The sequence below is a fragment of the Battus philenor genome, unplaced genomic scaffold (genome assembly GCF_028537555.1).
Source record: "Battus philenor isolate CCGP_79_NKW_IND1 unplaced genomic scaffold, ilBatPhil1.0.hap1 SCAF_29, whole genome shotgun sequence".
NCBI classification, from domain to species: domain Eukaryota; kingdom Metazoa; phylum Arthropoda; class Insecta; order Lepidoptera; family Papilionidae; genus Battus; species Battus philenor.
The window spans coordinates 3,567,206-3,588,373 of NW_027181692.1; the positions used below are offsets into that span (position 1 = coordinate 3,567,206).

General features: G+C 33.5%; 1 protein-coding gene across 1 annotated transcript; it reads left to right on the forward strand.

The window, feature by feature from the left end:
- Positions 1 to 1,488: 1,488 nt before the first annotated feature.
- eRF1 (eukaryotic release factor 1) lies at positions 1,489 to 20,766 on the forward strand. Its single transcript, XM_068769792.1, has 9 exons — positions 1,489 to 1,943; positions 4,491 to 4,666; positions 5,717 to 5,955; positions 6,744 to 6,974; positions 7,746 to 7,901; positions 9,199 to 9,299; positions 10,402 to 10,495; positions 11,244 to 11,391; positions 19,369 to 20,766. Exons 1-9 carry the CDS (start codon positions 1,861 to 1,863, stop codon positions 19,452 to 19,454), a joined length of 1,314 nt encoding a protein of 437 aa, XP_068625893.1. The 5' UTR covers positions 1,489 to 1,860; the 3' UTR covers positions 19,455 to 20,766.
- The last annotated feature ends 402 nt before the right edge of the window (positions 20,767 to 21,168 follow it).

Here is a 21,168-nt window from a genome sequence, read left to right on the forward strand (position 1 = left end):
AATTGACTATTAACATTTTTTAGGTACAATAAACTAGTTATAAGATTAAGGAACCAGCTTTAATGTTTGTACAAACAAAGTGAGCAACCTGATCTATGTTCATATCATATTAATATGTATTTATTAATTTAATAATATTAATTATTTCTTTACAGTACATGAATTAATCGACATTTTTTAATGTCGCTAAGAACTGACTTGATTATATATAAAAATATTAAAAGAAAGGCTAATATGGTAGATGGACAAATGTAATATGTGAATAGTACGACACAAACGCAGTTTAAATAGTTTTGTTTTTTGAGGACGGATATAACGCAATACTACGTTATATCCGTCTCTCTAGTCTAATCTATAAAGCAGCATGTCTAATGTGTTAGTTAAAAAGACCATTGGTGATTGTGTATAGGAATATTAAATAAATATCGGCAAAGGCTTTCACAGTGGATAAATACTGAAAAAGTCATATCTTGTACCGTAACGATATATCTTCGTCTAATATGTATGAAAAACTGATATATAAGAGACTTTTTAATTGAATAATAAAGATTCTTCCTGAAGTTTGTTATTATTGCCTATCAAAATTTCAAAATCTAAATCACGAATCAAAAATATCAAAATCACTCAGTTAAGAGACTTCAAAAAGCTTAGTATTACTTTTATAAATATAATAACATTTTAGCATTTAAGCAATGCTTAAACAATTTTTTCATTACCTTAATATACAGATAACTTAAATTTTATTTTGACACAGACAATATTCATACTTGTCACTTAAACCATTCTGCAAAAATTCACTAAATCGCTTTATAATATATATTCAGGATTCATGACAAGATACATATTCTTTAAAAATATTACAGGAAGAAGTGGCCGAAGATAGATTTGTACAGTAAGAAGTTAATATTATTTCTCCAAGAGTGACGCTCACAGATTTATAAAATTAATCAATTATTACATTAAATCACCAAAAATGCTATCCTTTTGAGTTTTATAGGCTCGTTGTTCGGTAGGTGCGTTAAGTATATTATAATGCAACCACCTATAGGTTCATCCAAAATTCGAATTAAACTTTAGCGTTATTCTCTAGGGTTATTATGTTATAAAAATTAATTTAGCCTTTTACCATTGACGGTTAGCCGTGACAATTAATTATGCAACTTAATCGTCTTCAGCTACTTATTTATCCTATATCTTTGTAATTAGTTAATGATTGTAGCAATCTATTCTAATCCGATCATAAATCTTATTTTTTTTTAACGAAAGTTATGCTATCTATAAAACAAAGATGAAATAATATGAAACTTCCGAATTTAATATTGTACCAGGCCTGCCTGTTGGCCTGCTGCCTGAAGTTAAAAACTGGAAAATGGATTAGACAATATCTATTTCAATTTCAGTTAGATAAACTCATATGTGGTAGCACTACGCGGTAAATTTTAGTATGGCAATAATTGAACATATTATTTTTCTTTCATTTCCCCGATCGGCGTCGAGTGGAGGCGTTGGTTCGGTCGCTCGTGTTCGCGTCGTCTTTTATCCGCAAATGTCTGATTTTTGTGTCCCACATGCTTAGGGGTAACCGAATAAAGAAAAAATCCAAGAATCCCCGCACCAGAAGAAAATTACGAGCCACGGAAGACTTTAATGTAAACTAGAAAGTGTGCGAACAGAGCCGCGAGGTGTCTCGTCCGTCCGGTTCGATCTGGATTTGAGCAGTTTCAACCGCGAGTTTGCTCCCTTTCCCTCGAATTCATTTATTGTAAACGTTTAGTGTCGTGTTATACAAAACTTATACGATTATTTATCCGTTATTCGGAGTGTTTTTGTTGGATATTTGTTAATTTAACCGTATTTAAAATGTCTGAAGAATCATCTGCGGATCGTAATGTCGAAATCTGGAAGATCAAGAAACTTATCAAAAGTTTGGAGATGGCTAGAGGGTGAGTTTTGAATGAAATATAACATTTTGGTATAGATCGAAACTATGCAGTGGCAACGTGTTCATTGCTATGCTATGTTCGGGGCTGTCTCATTGGACGATTTTGCCAACACGGCTGCGTCACAAGTGAAGACATGCGCGGAATATAACCTTGCTGACACGCAAAGGGGTTGTGGAATGCGCATTGTAATGGCGAAGAATATCGCGTCCTACGAAATTACTTAGTTTCTTAAATGTATCTTAAGCTACATTTACGAACAAAAACTGAGTAGTAAATGGTTTCGTCAGCTGATCGCAAGTGTATTTACCCACCGCGTTTCAGAGCACACTTTACGTGTCTCATTGCGCTGTCCGATTAACTTTCCAATTAGTTTTTTCTACTTTTATATTACTATGTATAGAATTTTTTTTTAAAATCATTTTGCATGTAGCCGAGACGTCGGAGAAGAAACTACACGAAATAAGACATTAATTTTAATGAAATATTTATTAAAAAAGGAAAAAACTAACAAAGGTTCATTTTCACGAATGATATTTCTAAATTGCACCAAAGTAAAAAACCAATTTGGGAGTAAAAGTAAAAAAATAGATAATAAAGGGTAATATTTATTGGTTCTAAATTGTTGATAGGTTCATTTTAGTAAAAAAATTATTATGAATATTATTAAGGAAACCTTTCTGTAGGTAGAAATGTTTTGTATACATAAACAGTAATATGTAACTCACAAAACAAATTTTAATGTGAGGTCCTTACCCATGACATTGCTGATTATTACTGGTAACTTTAAGCTTTATTTTCTTTTGGAATTCCAAATTTAAATTAATTTTGTCATTCCATTTTATTCTATTAATGTTTCATTTGTAACTATTGAAAAATTTAATTCTTTCAACACCCAAAAAAATAAAAGTCATAAATGATTAATCAAATCAATTCAAAAATCAAATTTACTACAATGATCCTATAGAACTTACCAAGATCTATACTAAAGGAATGATGACATCAAAAATATATATTGAATGGTGTTTCGTGGACCTTTGTTCCTATTATTCTCTACAGCTTGAGATTTGCAAATGATGCAGTTTCTTCAGGACAATGTGTAACCATATACTGCACAGCAGTTGCTTGTTCAATAAAAAAAGATGCAATTTGAAAAGTTTTAATCTGGCTTGGCCCCAACTTATTAACACTTTTTTCACCTGGCATGGAAAAGAGTTAATTGCCAATGAGGAGAATGTCAATGCCTATCTCACAGACACATGATAAATACATGAAATAAAAATATACTAGTAATTCCTTAATTTAACAAATAATTATTTGGCCTTAGTGTTTGCATATGTAATAAAGTTGTGCAACATTTTGGACCTCCCTACTTTTTAACAATTGTTAAGTTTCTGGCTGGCTTTGCAGCAGATGGATATTTCAAGCCAGTGGTAGTTTACAACTTACTTATATTATTTAAACTTATATTAAAATAATTAATTATTTAAAAGAGTATGTAAATGCTTACTTAAAATCATTGATTCTTGCTTAGTAAAGGAATCAATGAAATTTCATAGAAATGGCAAAAGTAGTCAATCAATAAGTTAATTTAATAAATGTTTTATTTATAGCTAATTCAATATTTAAGGATCTTTTAAAGCTAATTGCTTGTAGGAATCCATGATATTCCTGAGAAACTGAAGGTAGTAATAATTTTGTTATTTATTAATATTTACGTAAATCTTTAATGAGTACATGTAATTGGTTTAATTATCCAAAGGTCTTACAAAAGCATTACAGATCAAAATCCCAGTCTATGTTTGATGCCTGTTGTTATATGATAATGCAAATGATTTACTACTGTAGTTGCAGTGTCTCTGATCTTGTGCCTAGACAACTTTGTTTGAGCTTCCCCACCAATCAAAAGGTGGTTCCTCTTCAGTCTTTATTAAGAGTGACATGTCCCTTTTAAGTACCTGTAGATAATTTAGTCAATTTAAATATATTTACTATAGATTGGTGTAGTAGTTAAGTATATAACATTATTATATCTACTGAAGGTTTTCATGTGTGACCATGGGAAAAAGATGTACACATTATGTTACATTACATAATGTGAGAAAAGAAGTTACCCTATTTCTATAATAATATGGTGTTACTTAGCCCTTTACTGGTAGTGACTTTGTAGCGATGCTATAGTTTAGTCATTAGTAGCATTTGAAACTTGCTACAGTCGCGATGCTAATGCACTGCAGTGGCAATGGTAATGCGCTACTGCATGTTGGCCAGGTGAGAATGGTGGAAGGGTGGTGCGTGATAAGAGAATCATGCAATCAGTGCAACACAGAACAAAAGGAAAAGTGCGACAACTTTGCATTTGCATGGCAACTGGATCAGAAAAAGGTTATGTTGGCATACAGCTAGCCGTTTCGCAACTGCTTCGCTACAAAATGTCCCTGTGGGCTATGGACATTAGACTTTTAAATGGAAAATCATTTATAATCATCTCTAAACATTGAAGTGTATTTATTGTTCCAATTTTAATGATAATATTTTGCATCATTTCAGGAATGGTACATCAATGATTTCACTGATCATTCCGCCCAAAGATCAGATCTCTCGAGTGTCGAAGATGTTAGCTGATGAATTTGGTACCGCCTCCAACATCAAGTCGCGCGTCAATCGGCTGTCTGTGCTTGGGGCCATTACATCTGTACAGCATCGACTGAAGCTATATACTAAAGGTAATGTCATGTAGTAAATTAATTTGAGATTAATAATAGCAAAGCAATTTGTTTTAAATTATTGTGGATTACCCATGAGGGGGTAAAGGCCCTAATAATATCATTCATTTGTTTGCCAACTCTATTTCTTAATGGCCTTTCCATTAAGAATAGTATAACAGTAATAGTTACATTTCTTATATTCTCTTGAAGGCAACAATATCATGTTTGAATGGGGAAACCTATCCTAGCTTTTATAACACAATGATGTGAAAAAAAATTGGTTTGCAAAAGTGATGGGCCACAAGAAAGCTAAGGAAGTTTCAATATAAACATCTAGTTATAAGAAAATGGTGGGAACATATATATGCTGGTTTATACGGGGCTTAATTACAAAAAATTATCACATGAACAATGGATGATGAATCAGTAAACATAGTATTTTGTGACTTTTCAATATAATGATAGTGAATGCATGGTAGCTCAGTAAAGGACTTATAGTTGAAATTTACAGGTTGTTTAAAGGGGGTATGAATATTGTGTAATTTTTTGTGAAATTAAACTCATGTAAAAACCAAAATCATTTTGAAATACCAAAAATTTATATTTTAAAATTTGCTTTAAAGATTATGGCCCTTATTTTGGGAAGATAAAGAAGGCTTATGCTTCAATGAGAATATTATTAATGTTAAATATAAAGATTAATAAATTTTAATGGTGGTGGTAACATCTCTTTTGCAGAATAGTTATTTTACCAATTTAATATGCCCCCTCTATTTTAAATTGCTAAAATAACTATTCTGTAAAAGAGATGCTGGAATTTTTTTTTTGTAAAGAGAGTAATCCATGAAAGATTCAAAATGTATATTAAAAATAATGGTTGTAATTCAGTGCATATAGATACATAAAAAACTTTTTGATTAGTAAAGAATGTTTCTTCCTAAAATTATCTCATCTAAGTATGCTGTAAGATGTCCTCTCCATATGTATTACAGTAGTCCTGACTTCTTTTTCAAGAGCATGAAAGTAATGTTCTTTTTTAAATGTAAATTTTTATTTTTCATTTTACAGTGCCACCAAATGGCTTAGTGATCTACTGTGGTACCATTGTAACAGAGGAGGGCAAAGAGAAGAAAGTAAATATTGACTTTGAGCCATTCAAACCCATCAACACATCACTGTATCTGTGTGACAACAAGTTCCACACGGAGGCCCTCACGGCGTTGCTGGCAGACGACAATAAGTTTGGCTTCATTGTGATGGATGGTAACGGTGCTTTGTTTGGTACCTTGCAAGGAAATACTAGAGAGGTAAGAGATTTTTATATATTTATTCACTCAAAGTTCATGCTTTTAGGCATTCTTTACCTTTCTACTCTGCTTATGCTTACTGTTTTTTTGATATAAAATAATTAATAGATGACAAAAAGTAATACAGCAGTTCTCCCTAAAACATGATATGTAATCTTGTATTACTTGATCATGTGTGCCTCATACAGTGTTTTGTTTTTCAAAGATGCAAGGATTTCCTACATTATATTTCTGTACTGTAAGTTTTCAGTTCATCATAAAATTATACACATAGTAATCAATTTATGAATTAACTTAATGTTTAATATTTAACTGAGGTCATGATGTCCACCCACAAGGTTCACAGACAACTTTGTCAAAGTCACCAGAAGACATCGGATGCAAGTTACTTTTAACTGGTCTTATTGAAAATCTGTAAGTGTAGTAGTGGACATCCTGCAGCTGAAATGATGATGAATATATGTATCTTTGGTTTCTTTTGTTAGATACTGATACTGTTAGACTTGTGGGGCTGTTAAAACTTCATCGGTCACAGCTAAAGTTTAAGTTTCTCCTATTTCTAGTTCTGCCCATTGTCTTGTGCTACTTCAATGTTATGTGGCACATCTGTGTGATTCGGATACACTGTTTCTTTGTCACTCTGGGCGTTATCAGAGGGAGTAGTCCTCGGTTCCATAGCTATTGCAGTCATTTAAGGCTGTTTTCTTCTTTTTGGCGGCTTTCTTGCTCCTCGGAGGCGTGAATATATACAATATTGTTAATTAAAATCATTAATTATTTGTTTCAAGGTCCTCCACAAGTTCACAGTGGATCTGCCGAAAAAGCACGGTCGTGGTGGTCAGTCCGCATTGCGTTTCGCGCGTCTGCGTATGGAGAAGCGTCACAACTACGTGCGCAAGGTGGCTGAGGTGGCCACGCAGCTGTTCATCAGCGCGGACCGCCCCAACGTAGCTGGTCTAATTCTCGCCGGTTCAGCCGACTTTAAGACCGAGCTCTCGCAGTCCGATATGTTCGATCCTGTAAGTAGAACATACACCAAACTCTTTTTTATTTGATAGATATGTGAAAATATAACATATCTATGGATAGATGATAAGTTAAATAAATTGGGTAAGAAAAAAGAGTCTAATCAATTCCCAAAAGAGCATTAACAAAAGAAGTAATAATTTATGTAAAAAAGTATTGAATGAAACAAAAAAATAGTTGTTCATACTAGTTTTGCTTAAGAAGCATACACTGGTTTAACCTTCTGTTTTGGAGGGGGAAATCTTCAAAAAGTGAAAATCGAGGTTATGGGGGATTCCTATCCACTAAAACCCACAGTGAGGTACTCTGCATGTATTTTGTCTGCAGTGTTTCCTAGTTAAAGACCACCTGCATTCCCTCACACTTATTATTATGGATAGCCTATACCAGCGGGGTGAGTTGTTCACGCTACCTCAGAAATCCTCGTAGTGATTTCACAATGGTTTGAGACCACTTTGATCCATTGTCTGCCTCAGTTGCTGAAACCTTCTGTTCCAACCTATATAGCTAACTGCATTATCCTTGAGGTCTATAAAAAGTTTAAATTTTTTTTCTAGGATCTCATCCCAGAATATACATAAATGTAAAACATTATTTCATTTTTAGTGTGTGCACATAAACTTAAGTGTTCTCTAAAACTTAAGCCTTATCTTTATCCTAGACAATTGTTCTCTCCATAATTTTGTTTTGGGTTGCCATAGGGCCAAGTGACGTTAAGTTTAAAGTGGTAATGTCAATATTTAATTACTCATCTTGTGTTTCAGCGTCTACAATCCAAGATCATCAAGCTAGTGGATGTGTCCTATGGTGGGGAGAATGGTTTCAACCAGGCCATTGAACTGGCAGCGGAGTCATTGCAGAATGTTAAGTTCATACAGGAGAAGAAGTTAATTGGGCGTTACTTCGATGAAATCTCACAGGTAATATTTTCAAGAACATTGAAATGTGTAGTCTTATTAAGAATATACCTGAAGGCTACATATCTAAGGTGAACAAAAGTATGAACAATGTTAGTAAGTGTTCAAGTTAGTTTCCAAAGCAGTTTTGGTTAGGCAGATAAAAAGTTGAATTTTGTGAAGAGCCTGCTTAAACCTTTTATATTGGTCCATCAGTCCTGAGTAATGGACCAGAACATGGTTAATTAATGGAATATTTTTACTGAGTGAAACAGTTATAATGCAAGAATTGCATGTATAGGCCGTCCACTAGGTGGACCGACGACATTATCAAGGTCGCGGAAAGTCAGAGAATGCGGGCAATGCAAGACTGGTCATTTTGGGGATCCTTGGGGGAGACTTTGCCTTGCAGTGGATTTCTGTCGTTTGATATGAATGAATGGAAAATAATTAGATTTTATTTTGATTACGTATTATTCTTCTATATTTCATAGTGTAGTGTAGTGGTTTGTATGTAATACTAGTTATAAGAATATGCGAAAAATATAAATGGAATATTTGTTCTTTAAATTATAAAACTTAGTCCTTCTTAACACAGTTGGCACAGTTGTTTGAACACCAGTGTTGGATAGTTATAGGACATAACTTGTTATATATGAACTGAAAACAATTTTTTTGTGAATACGAGTTTATTGGGTATGCCAGACAATTTTTAGTAGGTCACGCGGTAAGAAAATAAACAGAAACTCACGCGTTCGCCGCCGTGCTCGAGCTCTCACTAGGATGATTGATGTTTGCGAGCATATACGTCATTGCTGCTTGCGGGCACCGACGTCGTCGATTCTTCCCGCCTGCGCACACGGCTCTGCGCTTGCACCCGACCTCGTTCACGGCAACTCCGCTAGATGACGTAGAGAAACATGGTTGCAACTAGTATTTCCTTTTACGAAAATTTGAGCAGCTAACTATACATCAAATATTACCAAAATGGTTGATATTGTACTTCTTTGGTTGAACTGTAGGTCTGTAGATGATGATGTCCACTGATTGACCTAGGCCTTTTTCCATAGATATCAAAAAAGGCTGGTTCAAAGCTGCCTGCATCAAGTGTCTTCTGGCCATCTTAATAAGTTTGTCTATCCAGTTTGTGGGATATATCCCACACTGAGATTGCCAAATTATGGTCACCATTATAGAACTTTCTTATTTGATAAACAATAAATGAGGTAATTTCCATATATCTGTCTAAGATCTTGGTATGCATATAAAACTCAAGTTGAGTTTTCGCTAATGAAAATTCTAAATGTTACTTTGTTCACAGGACACGGGTAAATACTGCTTCGGTGTGGATGATACCCTTCGCGCTCTCGAGCTCGGCGCCGTGGAGACCCTCATCTGTTGGGAGAACCTTGACATCCAGAGGTGAGTCTTGCACAGACAGAATTAAAAAGAAATTGTGACTTATAATTAATAGCCACTCCTATCTTTTCCTATGGCTCTGAAAGGTTCACTAATAATGACCACGACCCGGTAGACGCTCAGCATTAGGTGGACCCAGTAAAAGTTATAAGACCTAGTATAGAAAGACCATTCATTGTGGCGCTCTTTGGGGAGGCCTTGCAGTGGCCATTATTCAGCTGACATTTGAAACTTGTTACATGCACATGCGCTGTCATCTTTTCTCCATTTAAAGCACTTAATAATTATGAAATGATTCAATAGTATTGTTTGGTGAATGTAAAACCCTCATAATCGGTCTCTCAACAGTGATAAGGATTTATATGTACCTTAAATACTCTGACATAGCTGGGATCTACTCACACTCTTTTTTTTTACATGACTATGACATGACATGGTTCACAAATTAAATTGTAACACTTTATGTACCAATTTTTTTAACATGAATACAATTTTTTCATTTGTAAGATGCTTGATATTTTAAATGTAACCAATGTGGGACTCTTGGGACGTAAAATAATAATCCCAGGTAAGGGGCTGACATTCTTTACATCCCTTATTGTAAATTGTGTAGATTTATTCATTAAATTTGTTCTGATAAGCCTGCAAATCCGAATTTTACAGTACTTACAGAAACAAAATACAATTATGTATTATGAGGAATACAAATATCTTCAGACATTTCATATCTGACATATCTTCTGATACCATTTTTGGTCTAGTCAATAATATACATGCAATTGTTATAAAATAGCGAGCACTAGCTACAAAATAGGATTTTATTCCTAATTTCAATTTGTATTTTTATATGTGGAATTTTGAATGTAAACTAACTTCAATATTTTTTGTAATAAAAATGAATTGTTTACGTTTTGTAAATACTTATGTAATATGGATTTAATTATTACTTCTTACTTACTTTTTTATATCTTTTTACATCTTACATGATTTTTTGAAGTTGTGAAACATGTCCCCAAATTACCAAAAAGTCACTTGTTTTTGTAAAAAAGAGTTGGTGTCGACATACTGAGCAATGTTTATGAGTGAAATAATATTTTTATTTCAGATACGTTTTGAAGTCCCATGCAACCAACCAAGAGACCATCTTGCATCTCACCCCTGAACAAGAGAAGGACAAGTCCCATTTCACTGATAAAGAGGTTTGTGCTATTGTTTTTTTCTTTTTACACTATATTGTTATTAGGAGATATATCATACTTGAACATTGCTTTTTTTAATTCATTTACAATTGGAAAAGAGAGCACATATATTGTTGCTTTGAATCATACATAGTCATCACTTGTGTATGTCTTGAGAAAATGCCAAGAAGAGTCCAATTTAATCCAAATTAAAACTTAATTGGGCTCTCCTGTAATGTTATCTTTAAACTTTATATGCAGTAATGATTATTTTTTTTGAACACTTACATTTTATGTGAGCAGGAGACAGACCGTCTCGCCAGTCGTTTCCTTCCACACGCCCGTCGCTGTATTAATTAAAGATAATTAAAACTGTTCCCAAAATTTTCATTTCATCTCCCATAGCCATATAAACCAAGTGAACACGCTGAACTATCACACCTTACAATTTTATTGATTACCATGATGTTTTTATTTTATGTTGCGATAATTCAGGGCCATAACATGGACAATTTGTAGTAAAAATTGACAAAGTTGCCTACACAGACCTTAATTTTTATCTCTAGTGCTAACTTTATGGGAAATTGTTATATACCAGTATTACCTTTATGTTGATCTTACAAATGGTCTCATTACTCATTCCATAGGTATAGCCATTTTCATGTCTCAATGTTAGTCAGCCTATGATCAACAGTGGGCGTGTACCATGGATGAAATAATGGTAATTGTAATAACATAAATATTTTAATACTTTATATATCAATTGCAGAGCGGGGTGGAACTTGAACTGGTGGAATGCCAGCCTCTGTTGGAGTGGCTTGCCAACAACTACAAGTCTTTCGGAGCTACACTTGAGATCATCACCGACAAGAGTCAGGAGGGCAGTCAGTTCGTGAGAGGATTCGGTGGTATTGGCGGTAGGTGTCAAACTATCTCATACTTTAATATTATGGATCTTTATTGTGAAAAACAGCAAATTTAATCGGCTTTTGGCCAAATATAACTTTAGGGTATTGAATAAAAATATTTGCTGTTTTGAACATTTGACGCCTAGATAACCGTTTTAGAGACCATAGACAATTTAATACTTAGAGACACTTATTAATCTATCTCTTGAAAATAATAATATACAGTGATAAAAAACGCAAAACTATTTTATTTAAATATTATTATTGAATATATTTGATAAATATTGATATGTTAAGGTATCTGTTAAAAATAGTGATAAAATATTTACAGAAATGAGTTTTATTGGGGAGTTTTATAGTGTACATATCTGTATTTTATTATATTGTGTATAAATATATAAATTATTTAATATGCAAGTACTTAAAACGAATTAATCTATTTGTCTATTAGTCTATGTTCATATCTATAATATAACCTATATGATATTTATTTAAGTACAATTTAAAAATTTGATTGGATATTCAGATGCAATAATGAAGTGAGGAGGCAGCTTCAATAAGTTATTTGGGATCTACCTATGAACTAGTAGATATAGGTAGATCGCTTTCTGCCTATTCACATTCCGGGATTTTTACTTACAAAAACGATTTCTATAAGTGAATATGTATCTGAATATTTAATTTCGAAGAATAAACACAATAGCACTAATAATATACTAACGTGATTTTTCCTTTTTAACGCTGCTTGGATAATGCAACTAATAACAGGCATACTGCGATACAAGGTGGACTTTCAATCTCTACAGCTGGACGAACCGCTGGATGATGTAGACCTCGACGACTATTAAATAATAACGCAAACTCAACGGAACGGATACTCATATTAAATACACTACATAAATATAACTTAGTTCTAAGACGACGCTTGCATGATAACTTTTAGTCGATTCTTCGCCAAGGATACCAGGAACGGGCGGTTGGCTACACGATGATTATTAAAAAAAAATAGATGTCAATATTAATTATTCGCTTAGGTTAAACTAAATAGAAACACAAATGACATTTTTATTCATTCAATTCGGTTGAAGTCATTTCACACCTCGTACATATCATTCTTTTGATGTTGTGAAATAATTCAAACAAAAAGTTCAACCGTTATCAAAACAACGAATGTTACATGAGCGGTTAAAAGCCACCGCGTTCCAACCGCCCGTTTGTCTATGGCATAGGTTCCCAACATTTTACAGACTAACTTCACTATGTACAAAAAAATTTCTACAATAAAATCAGACAGTACAGGTTATAATAATGCTCCCTTGATTCATGTGCCCATTACCGCCCCGTTAAAAACTACCGCCCAGTATAGCGGCGGTACCGCCCACGTTGGGAACCTGTGGTCTTTCGGCTTTAACCATAATTTTTATCGAATATGTTTAATTATATTTCCCTATACACTTACTCTATTTACGATAAGTTGGATAACGTCAATTGTTTTGCTTATATTCTCTAATCTTCCACTGATGAGCTTTGTACAACGTATTGCCGCTTTCCGTTTAAACCAAAAATGCCTTCAGCAATAGAACGCCGCCTTATACAGAGATTTAACCACTCCATTCAAGTCGAGAATGTTCTAGAAATACTAACATTGCTTAGATATTATGGGTTGGAAGCTTTTTGAAGCTGTTGGTTTTGGGGCTTTACAGTCGCAGTAAGATTTGCTTTGGAGATGTACTAATGTGATCACATATTACTAAATCGGATACCTATGTGTTGTTCAGAATATTTTATTATACATACGAGAGATTTAGTGTGTAATGTCTGGTGTATTCAAGTCGGGTAGATAAAACTACCATAAATGCAAATGTAAAAAAATAGTGCCTATTAATTAATATCATTGTTTTGTGTGTTTTTACATAACTGCTATATTGTAGCTATCCAAAAGGGTCGGCAAACGTATTTTCCTGTAGGCTTGAAAATAATGCCATATTCGGAAAGATAGATATATTTAGCAGAGAAAAACAACAATCTCTTTACATTATTTTTTTTACATCATGTTTCACTTTCAATAATCTATCATAGGCCTCTCTCATGTATCATGCATGATGATTGGTCTCGCACTGCCCGCATCTAGTGACCATGTTGGAACCAGATCAATTTTGGTTGGATACTGTATTTGGGATAAACGTAGCATAGCAGGTAGAGGCCTTGCAATGCAATGGTGTTGACCTTTTCTTTTTGGTTTCGGGAGGGGGGGGGGGGGTTATCTTTCGGTGTTCAAGATGCCTGACCTCTGGGGGGAGGACAGGGGTATGTGGGATTCTTACCCACTAAAACCCCCCGCGATGGTCGCCCTCTGCGCTATACGGGGGACCGCGGTATCTCCCGGTCAGGGATCGCCACGCGGTCTTCCCTCGCGTCGTGTTATTTTTTCGATAGCCCGTCCCGGGCTATGCGTGTACACGCTACCCCCGAAACCCTCGTGGTGCTATCACCATGGTTCGAGACCACGTCGAACCATCGTCCGTCTCAGAGTCCCCGAAGCTAGTGGGAGTTTAGGGCCCTCACCCTATACTCCCGCGACTCTGATGGCCCCGTTTATGGTAGGGGAGCACCATTCGCCGGAGGGCCGTCGCGGGGCGCGTTCCTGCGCTGATGGCGTCGTCTCGCAATGGTTTTGAGCTTCACTAACCAGACTTCTCTTGCTACTTAACCAAATGATCAATGACCAGGGATGATGATCAATGCTTCTCGTGTTACTAAATCGTTCAGAAAGTTATAAAGATTTCACTGTTATACCTTAATCGCATACAAAACCCACCATTAATTTGTTTCTATTTATTTCATTCACTAGTTTGAAGTGTTATCCAGGAAACAGTTAGTTGTATTAGTAACTTCTATTTACTTAAAAAGACCATTCCTTGGGAACCATCTAATCGAAATGTCACTGTCATCAGAAAGTTAACTGTTTCCTATATGTCCATCATAAGTGTCCAATCTGACACGAGGGGATGAGGGTTTCGATATATTTTTTGAACCAATCACTAATGGATAAGTTTGCCGACCCTTGGTTTAAATTTAAAGCATTAAGGAAGCCTCTCTTGGCGGTAGATGTATGGAATGAAACGTCATTAGCTCGACATAAATTTTGTCGGTTATATCTAGGTATTATCTGGCATGTGTAGTATCGAGGACCAGTTCACTTAATCTTGTAGCATGCTGATCATTTCTGATGTAGTGTGTAAAGAATAGGACTTAGCTGTATCGTGTACAATATTAGTGTTAGGATAAATGAGATAAGGGAGAGTGAGAAATTGGATTTTCTCTTTTTAAGATGTTCTATATAGAGGCCAAAGTATTTACAGTATCGTGAATTGGGTTACCCATGTGATTACAGCATCAAAGCAATTTAGCATAGAATTTGAATGCAGAGAATGAGATATGTGAGTTGATTAAAGAAATAGATGATCTTAAATTTGGTAGTAAAGCGTCTAGATGTTAGGTTGTGGTATGTCTAGAAATTGACTCGGACTTAATGCGTGCTACCACCATTTTCTATAGTTCAATTGAAATTTTGACCAATATTAGTTGACTAGGCGTTTGTGTATAGAGATATGATCTTGCCTTTGTTACTACAGCGCAGGAAAAATAAATATGATTTGACACTATCTGTCAGGTAATAAATCTGCTTAAGACATAATAAGAGCTATATGACAGACCAAGCTTAAGTGTTTGACAAACTTAGCTTCAGGGAACTACCGCCCAAGCGACCTTAAGAATTTGGAGATCTTTAAATAAATTATGTTACAACTGTTCGAGGCTTCAGAGAAATCTCTCGACCCTTAGAGTTCTAAGCAAAACAAGAAATTTTGAATATAAATGAAGTGAACATCATTTGTCAATATAAAAGTTTTTAAAAAATAGAAATTTATCAAAAATAATTGTTAAAAGTACATTTGAACTTTATTTTCTTGTATGCTACATTCATGAGTCACAGTGTAAAGTAGTGAAACGGTGTGTCTAATAAAATGATCTATTATATAGTAGTAGAAATAGAGAGAAATTAGTCTTAGCTTGCAATAAAAGGTGATTTTACCATAGATTTATATATTTTTATTGGAATTTTTAAATTATATTATACAAGATGCAATAAGGAACAATTTCTTTGACACCAAGTTGAACTAATCTGTGTACCTGATACTAATGTCTCGCGACCGACTTGCGATTCTTAGGTCTATGTAAACGAATAAATTGATATAAGATAGAAAAAAAAAGAGTATAGGCTCGCGTAAAATACGTCACGCAAAATTTAACCTTTTGTACACACCACTCTCCAATCCTCTTCCTTTCACTCACTCTCTCTCCCTTATCACTCTTACCCAAGTGCTAAAATCTGGTTGCCCAAGATCTAGTCTGTGATTGTAACTCATACAATTTGGTACAATGTATGTGAATTGTTGGTAAAGTTTCATTCAATACATTAAAAATCAATTTAGAGTGCAAACTATATTATTTCAGGTTATTTGATAAATCTTTAAAATTAAACTAGATGTAACGGGGCTATATGGCATACAAATTTTGACATATAAAGTAAATATATTCACTGATTCATAATGACATTGAGAAGAGGCAAGGAGGAATACAGGCCTTGAACCTAAACCTATTTTGATCGTTGGCGATTTTCCCTCTCATCCTCTTTTATTCCAGCATAATTGCCCTACTTCCAATCTTATTTTGCGTACGTATTTTATACAATTAAAATTGAAATTTTGTGATTTTATGAGGATATTTAGTGTTGTGTAGAAGCATTAATGGTCCAAATTATATTACAAGCTGATGTAGATTAGTTTCTATGACGACACGACGTGATGTATTCACCAGCTGACTGTTTGTCGCTGATTTGTAACCGTGCCTCGACTTTTCGCCGTCTCGACTTGAATGGAGACCTATATAGATGGTGCATGATAGAGTAACCCAATGTGCAAACAATATTACTCACATAGAGAGACGCCTGGAAATATAATAGATATAATCAAGCTCAACTAAGGTTAACATTGAATGGATTATTTCTCTTGAGGGTACTGGATCGTCGTCCTGCAAAAGGAGGTCCATAGTTCTTTGTCAAAATCACACAGAATTCAGAAATCGATCCTGTATTAATAATCTTAGTGCCTTAAACTTAAATCCCATTTTAACTTAACTGAATACACATATGATTCAAAGAGCATGTCAAAAGTAATTTAACCACTGTCATTAAAAAATAGGTGAAATTAATATCAATTCCTCAAGTCAACCTTTTGTTTATGTATCTAATATTATTTGATACAATGGAGGATATCAATTAATTAGGTTTGAATAATAATAATAAAATGTCAATACAGATGAGTCTCTTTTGCAAAAGGCCTGGACATTCTGTAGCTATAAGCACAGGCTATATCACAATTGATATAGTCTTATAATAAAAGTTTGGAATTTGCCTGCCGGGTAAAGCATTTATATTCTGTTATATTTCTGGGCACAATTTAAATATATATGGTCAATCATAACCATATGTAACGGCATGTAATGGAGAAGCATACATTGCACTATGGTATGGTAAGTGTGACCAGCTAATTAATTTGAGTGTTGCCATTATTATTTAATTTATATTTGGAATTTTAACTAGACTTTTAAACATAGATAATCATTTGTATATTTTTGAGTGCAATTAAACGAGTTGAACCAATGAATTATTAGTCCCTAGGTGGAATACCAATACATAGTTTATAAGTTTGAAGCGAAGAAAACAAAAATATTTCTTATTCTAAGGATTTTGCGGATTGTGAAAAAAGAACGATAATGTATGCTTTTCTAATATATATACACATAAAAAATATGACATGTGTTTGTTAGTTATTCCTAAATCCATATATACTACATAAAACAATCTTGAATAATTTGTGATTTATATTTAAAAACCTTTTGGAGTCGGTGAGACAACTGGGTGACAAGTTACAAATATGTTTAGCATAAAAGGCTGTTTATATTAAACCAAAACTTGGGTTATATAGATACATTCTCTAATTTAAAATAAAGAGTAAAATTAAAATTATCATTATTAAAGATTTTATGTGGCACAAGTCACAATTAGGATATTCAATAACATTGTTTTTCAACTGTACATTTGATCAATCTTTCTGCTCTATGACACATAAAAAAGATAAAATTTAAACCATACGTGAACAAACCAAGCTAGATTTTTTTCTTTATTTGCAATGAGTCTGCACATAAGCCATATAAAATGTCAAAATATGTAATTTTTTTTTATATATAAAAAATAAAACTATTACTTTTGCCGCCCTAATGAAAAGTTTCAACGTCTAATACGGGGTGGTACCGCCCCCTTTTGGAATTTATGGTTTAAACTATTGGTGTTTTGAGAAAGGGTATAAGCCATGGTTCGTCAATGTACTTGAATATAACATTTAAAAAATGAATAAAAAATTGTCTTGTAAAATTGTTAAGGTGTATGTTCAAACCATGTGCTTATCAGAATTGCACCTTGTACACATATATCTAAGGCACATTATTTAGCTATTATAACTTTTTTATATTCACAACGACAACAAAAACTTTATGAAGAGAGTGCTAAAATATTAAAAATGTGTGGGTAAGTTGGGTTTTTGAAATTGTGTGTTTATTTTAATGAAGTAATAATATACAAGCAATGCATGTTCATTGGATGTGGTAATTTGATTTTTATGACGCATAAAAACTTAATTTTTGATTTGTGTTATTCAATTTTTGAATTTGAGCTTTTTTTTAAGTTTGGTACATTTTTACACACAGGATGATTTAGGTAATTGGTGTAAAAGCTATAAATTTGTATAAGAAGGGTGAAAGGTTATATTTTATAATAATTTTCCATTGCATGGTATGTTTAGTATTGTTATTTTCATTTTCTTATATATGTTTTTTGTTTCTGACATTTTAATTTATAATGTCACATACAACCATATATATTATTTTGTTCTTGTTTGATAACTATATGCAATGTATTTAGTTTTGATTTTTTGTTGGTATTTTTTTATATTGGGTGAATGGTTAAGAGACAAAAGGTTTAAAGACGTTAATGTATAATTTGCGGTCAATTAAAATTAGGTACACCATATCTAAAAACAGTTTTTAGTAATAACTAATATCAACGATATTATATTTAAAAACGTTTTTATAATTTAAATTATTTCATTTTAAAATTTAATTTTCTCTGTATCTCTGTAGACTTTGTAAGGTGATTAGAAATAGATGTAAAAGTTTAAAAGCTTTTTGTTGAATAATGCGCTATACATTTACCGCTTTTAATCTATTTATATAAACAAACACCATGCATAACGAATTGTACAAGATACAGATGAACACGAGAAATGACATAAGAGTACAGGGCATAATCAACCTGGTGTCTATATTTTTCAGGTTAAGGAATATGATATGTATTTGTTGTTTTTTAAACAATATTCGTCTATAAATATGAATTTAATTTTTATTCTGATTTGCCCGTTTTTTATAAAAATTATAAGACCTGTTGTACAGTATATCTTATTTTAGGGAATATAACTTTTTTTTGTCTTTAATAGCTTTTTCAAATTTCTTTTTATTGTCATTATGTTCTGTCATACATCACAATTTTACTTTCTCTCATTTAATTTTAATTTTCTTCTTTACATCGCCTCTCCTTTACTCAATTATCGCAGTTTATCACAATATTTTTTATTCTAACAATTTAATTTTTATTTGTATCAAAAATGTTACATTTATCACAATACATTGTTTTCTTTTGTTTTTTTTTTATTATTTTATTTTGATACAATTATATTTGTATATGTTTTGCCCTTTTGGCACTGTTATTTTGTATAAATACCAAAAGGAAAGTCCTAGGCAAGCAACAAACAACGAAATGGAGTATGTTATAAAAGTAAATATATGTATTAATAATCAATATGAAATTTACAGGCCTCCTTCGCTACAAAGTCGACTTCCAGTCCATGCAGCTCGACGACGAGGAGATCGACAACCTGTACGATGTTGACGATTATTAGACCCTGAGGCCGGCGAACGAGAATGTGCCTTAACACAACGCGACAGCGACTATTTTAATATAATCCTCTCCTATTGTGATACACCGATACAATCACAGTCTGAGATGATATTTAGCAAATTTGGCTGAATGCATCAAAATATATGTCGATCATAGAATCATGAATGTTTGAGAGATGGTATCATCTGTTATTATGTCGATAGATTACTAAGTGGTGCTTCATGTAAACTATTGGTTTAGGGACTCAATGTGAACACATCTACATTTAGTAAAATTGTAAGTCAAATATGTAGCGATACAAATTTAAATATTTGTTGCGTATGTATGTTCAATAATATGATACTCATTATTGATATTCTGCATTTAATACATTCAAATAACTTTGAATGATGCGTTCCTTCGGGGTTGTAAGGCTCAAAATATGCAATCATTTAAAAGAATAGTCGCTGTTGCTCAGGAAGTCGGGGAATTGTTATATACCGTGTTTTATGCCTGGTAATAGATTAAGGTAAATTATTAACACACACGCACATACACTATGTAATAAAATGAGCTCAGTGAAAGGTTAAAAAGATATATTCAGCAATATCATCACGGCTCAGTTATTTTTTTTTAATAATGTTAATTTATTTAGTCTGTGGTCGTTTAGCTTATTATATGGCAACACTATTTAGTATTAGTACAATTGCAATATTTAAACATCACATCATGATTTATTGTCGATTTGATATTGATATCATGTAGCCATATCGTAAGTGTGTAAGGCTGCATTGAACAATATAAATTATTGTACTTGGGTTGAACGGTGGAAAATTTTCGTTTATAAAAAAAGACATTTTTTAAGATGTAGTTGAAGTATTTTTGTCTATATTTTATATTTGTATTAAAGTCTGTTTAGATCTATCTCAAGATGAATAAGATGTTGTACTCTCATCAGAATAAATTGATGATTGTTATAACATTTAGTGTAAAGTGGTGGGGATGTGAAGTATAATTTGCCGTACACTGGGAATGTCGTTATATACAAAGTATTAAAAAGGGTCATAAACCGCGGTGTATAACATTAGTTTTAATAATACACTCACGTTTGCAGCCTTGAGTATCGAATTAAAAACCTTGAAGTCATAACGATAGAACACAGATTGCCTCGCAGGGCTGCCAGCGTGATCGCGAATCCTTCCACACGAGACATTTGTATTTGTGGCTGTCGGTGTAACGAGCTGTCAATATATTCAGCCGATGTCCGACATTTTAATCGCAAATATTCTTTTTTAATTGTCCTGTACTATAGAAATAAATTGTCGGTTATTGTGGTTCCGTTTTATTTCTACGATTTTATTTATTATCTGTAGTGGAGGGAGGCATTAAAGTTGCAATAAATAAATTGAGTTTTATACGAAATTGAATGGTGATTTTTTTATATGAATGTATTGTGGTATATAACGCTTTGTGTTTTGTACCGCAAACTGTCATGGGACTGGTATCAGCCTTTGATACACCAGATAACTGAGACATGGTGGCGTAGAGAGCAATGGAGACGGCTATACTCGGAGATCTGCAGACGAATCAAGTTCACTGATGTGGCTCGAAGAATTGCTCGTCTGAAATGGATTCGCTCGTGCAGCCGACGGCTGTTGAGACCGACTGGTTCTCGAGTGGCCACCACGAACTGCGACTCGCGGAGTTGGATGCGGGCAGCTCAAGACCTGTCATCG

Bases quoted from the DNA above. Each gene is read 5' to 3' on its own strand.
- eRF1 (XM_068769792.1), top strand. From the start codon at position 1,861: ATGTCTGAAGAATCATCTGCGGATCGTAATGTCGAAATCTGGAAGATC. The intron at 1,944-4,490 runs GTGAGTTTTGAA...GCATCATTTCAG, and splicing joins AGTTTGGAGATGGCTAGAGG to GAATGGTACATCAATGATTT. The intron at 4,667-5,716 runs GTAATGTCATGT...TTCATTTTACAG, and splicing joins ACTGAAGCTATATACTAAAG to TGCCACCAAATGGCTTAGTG.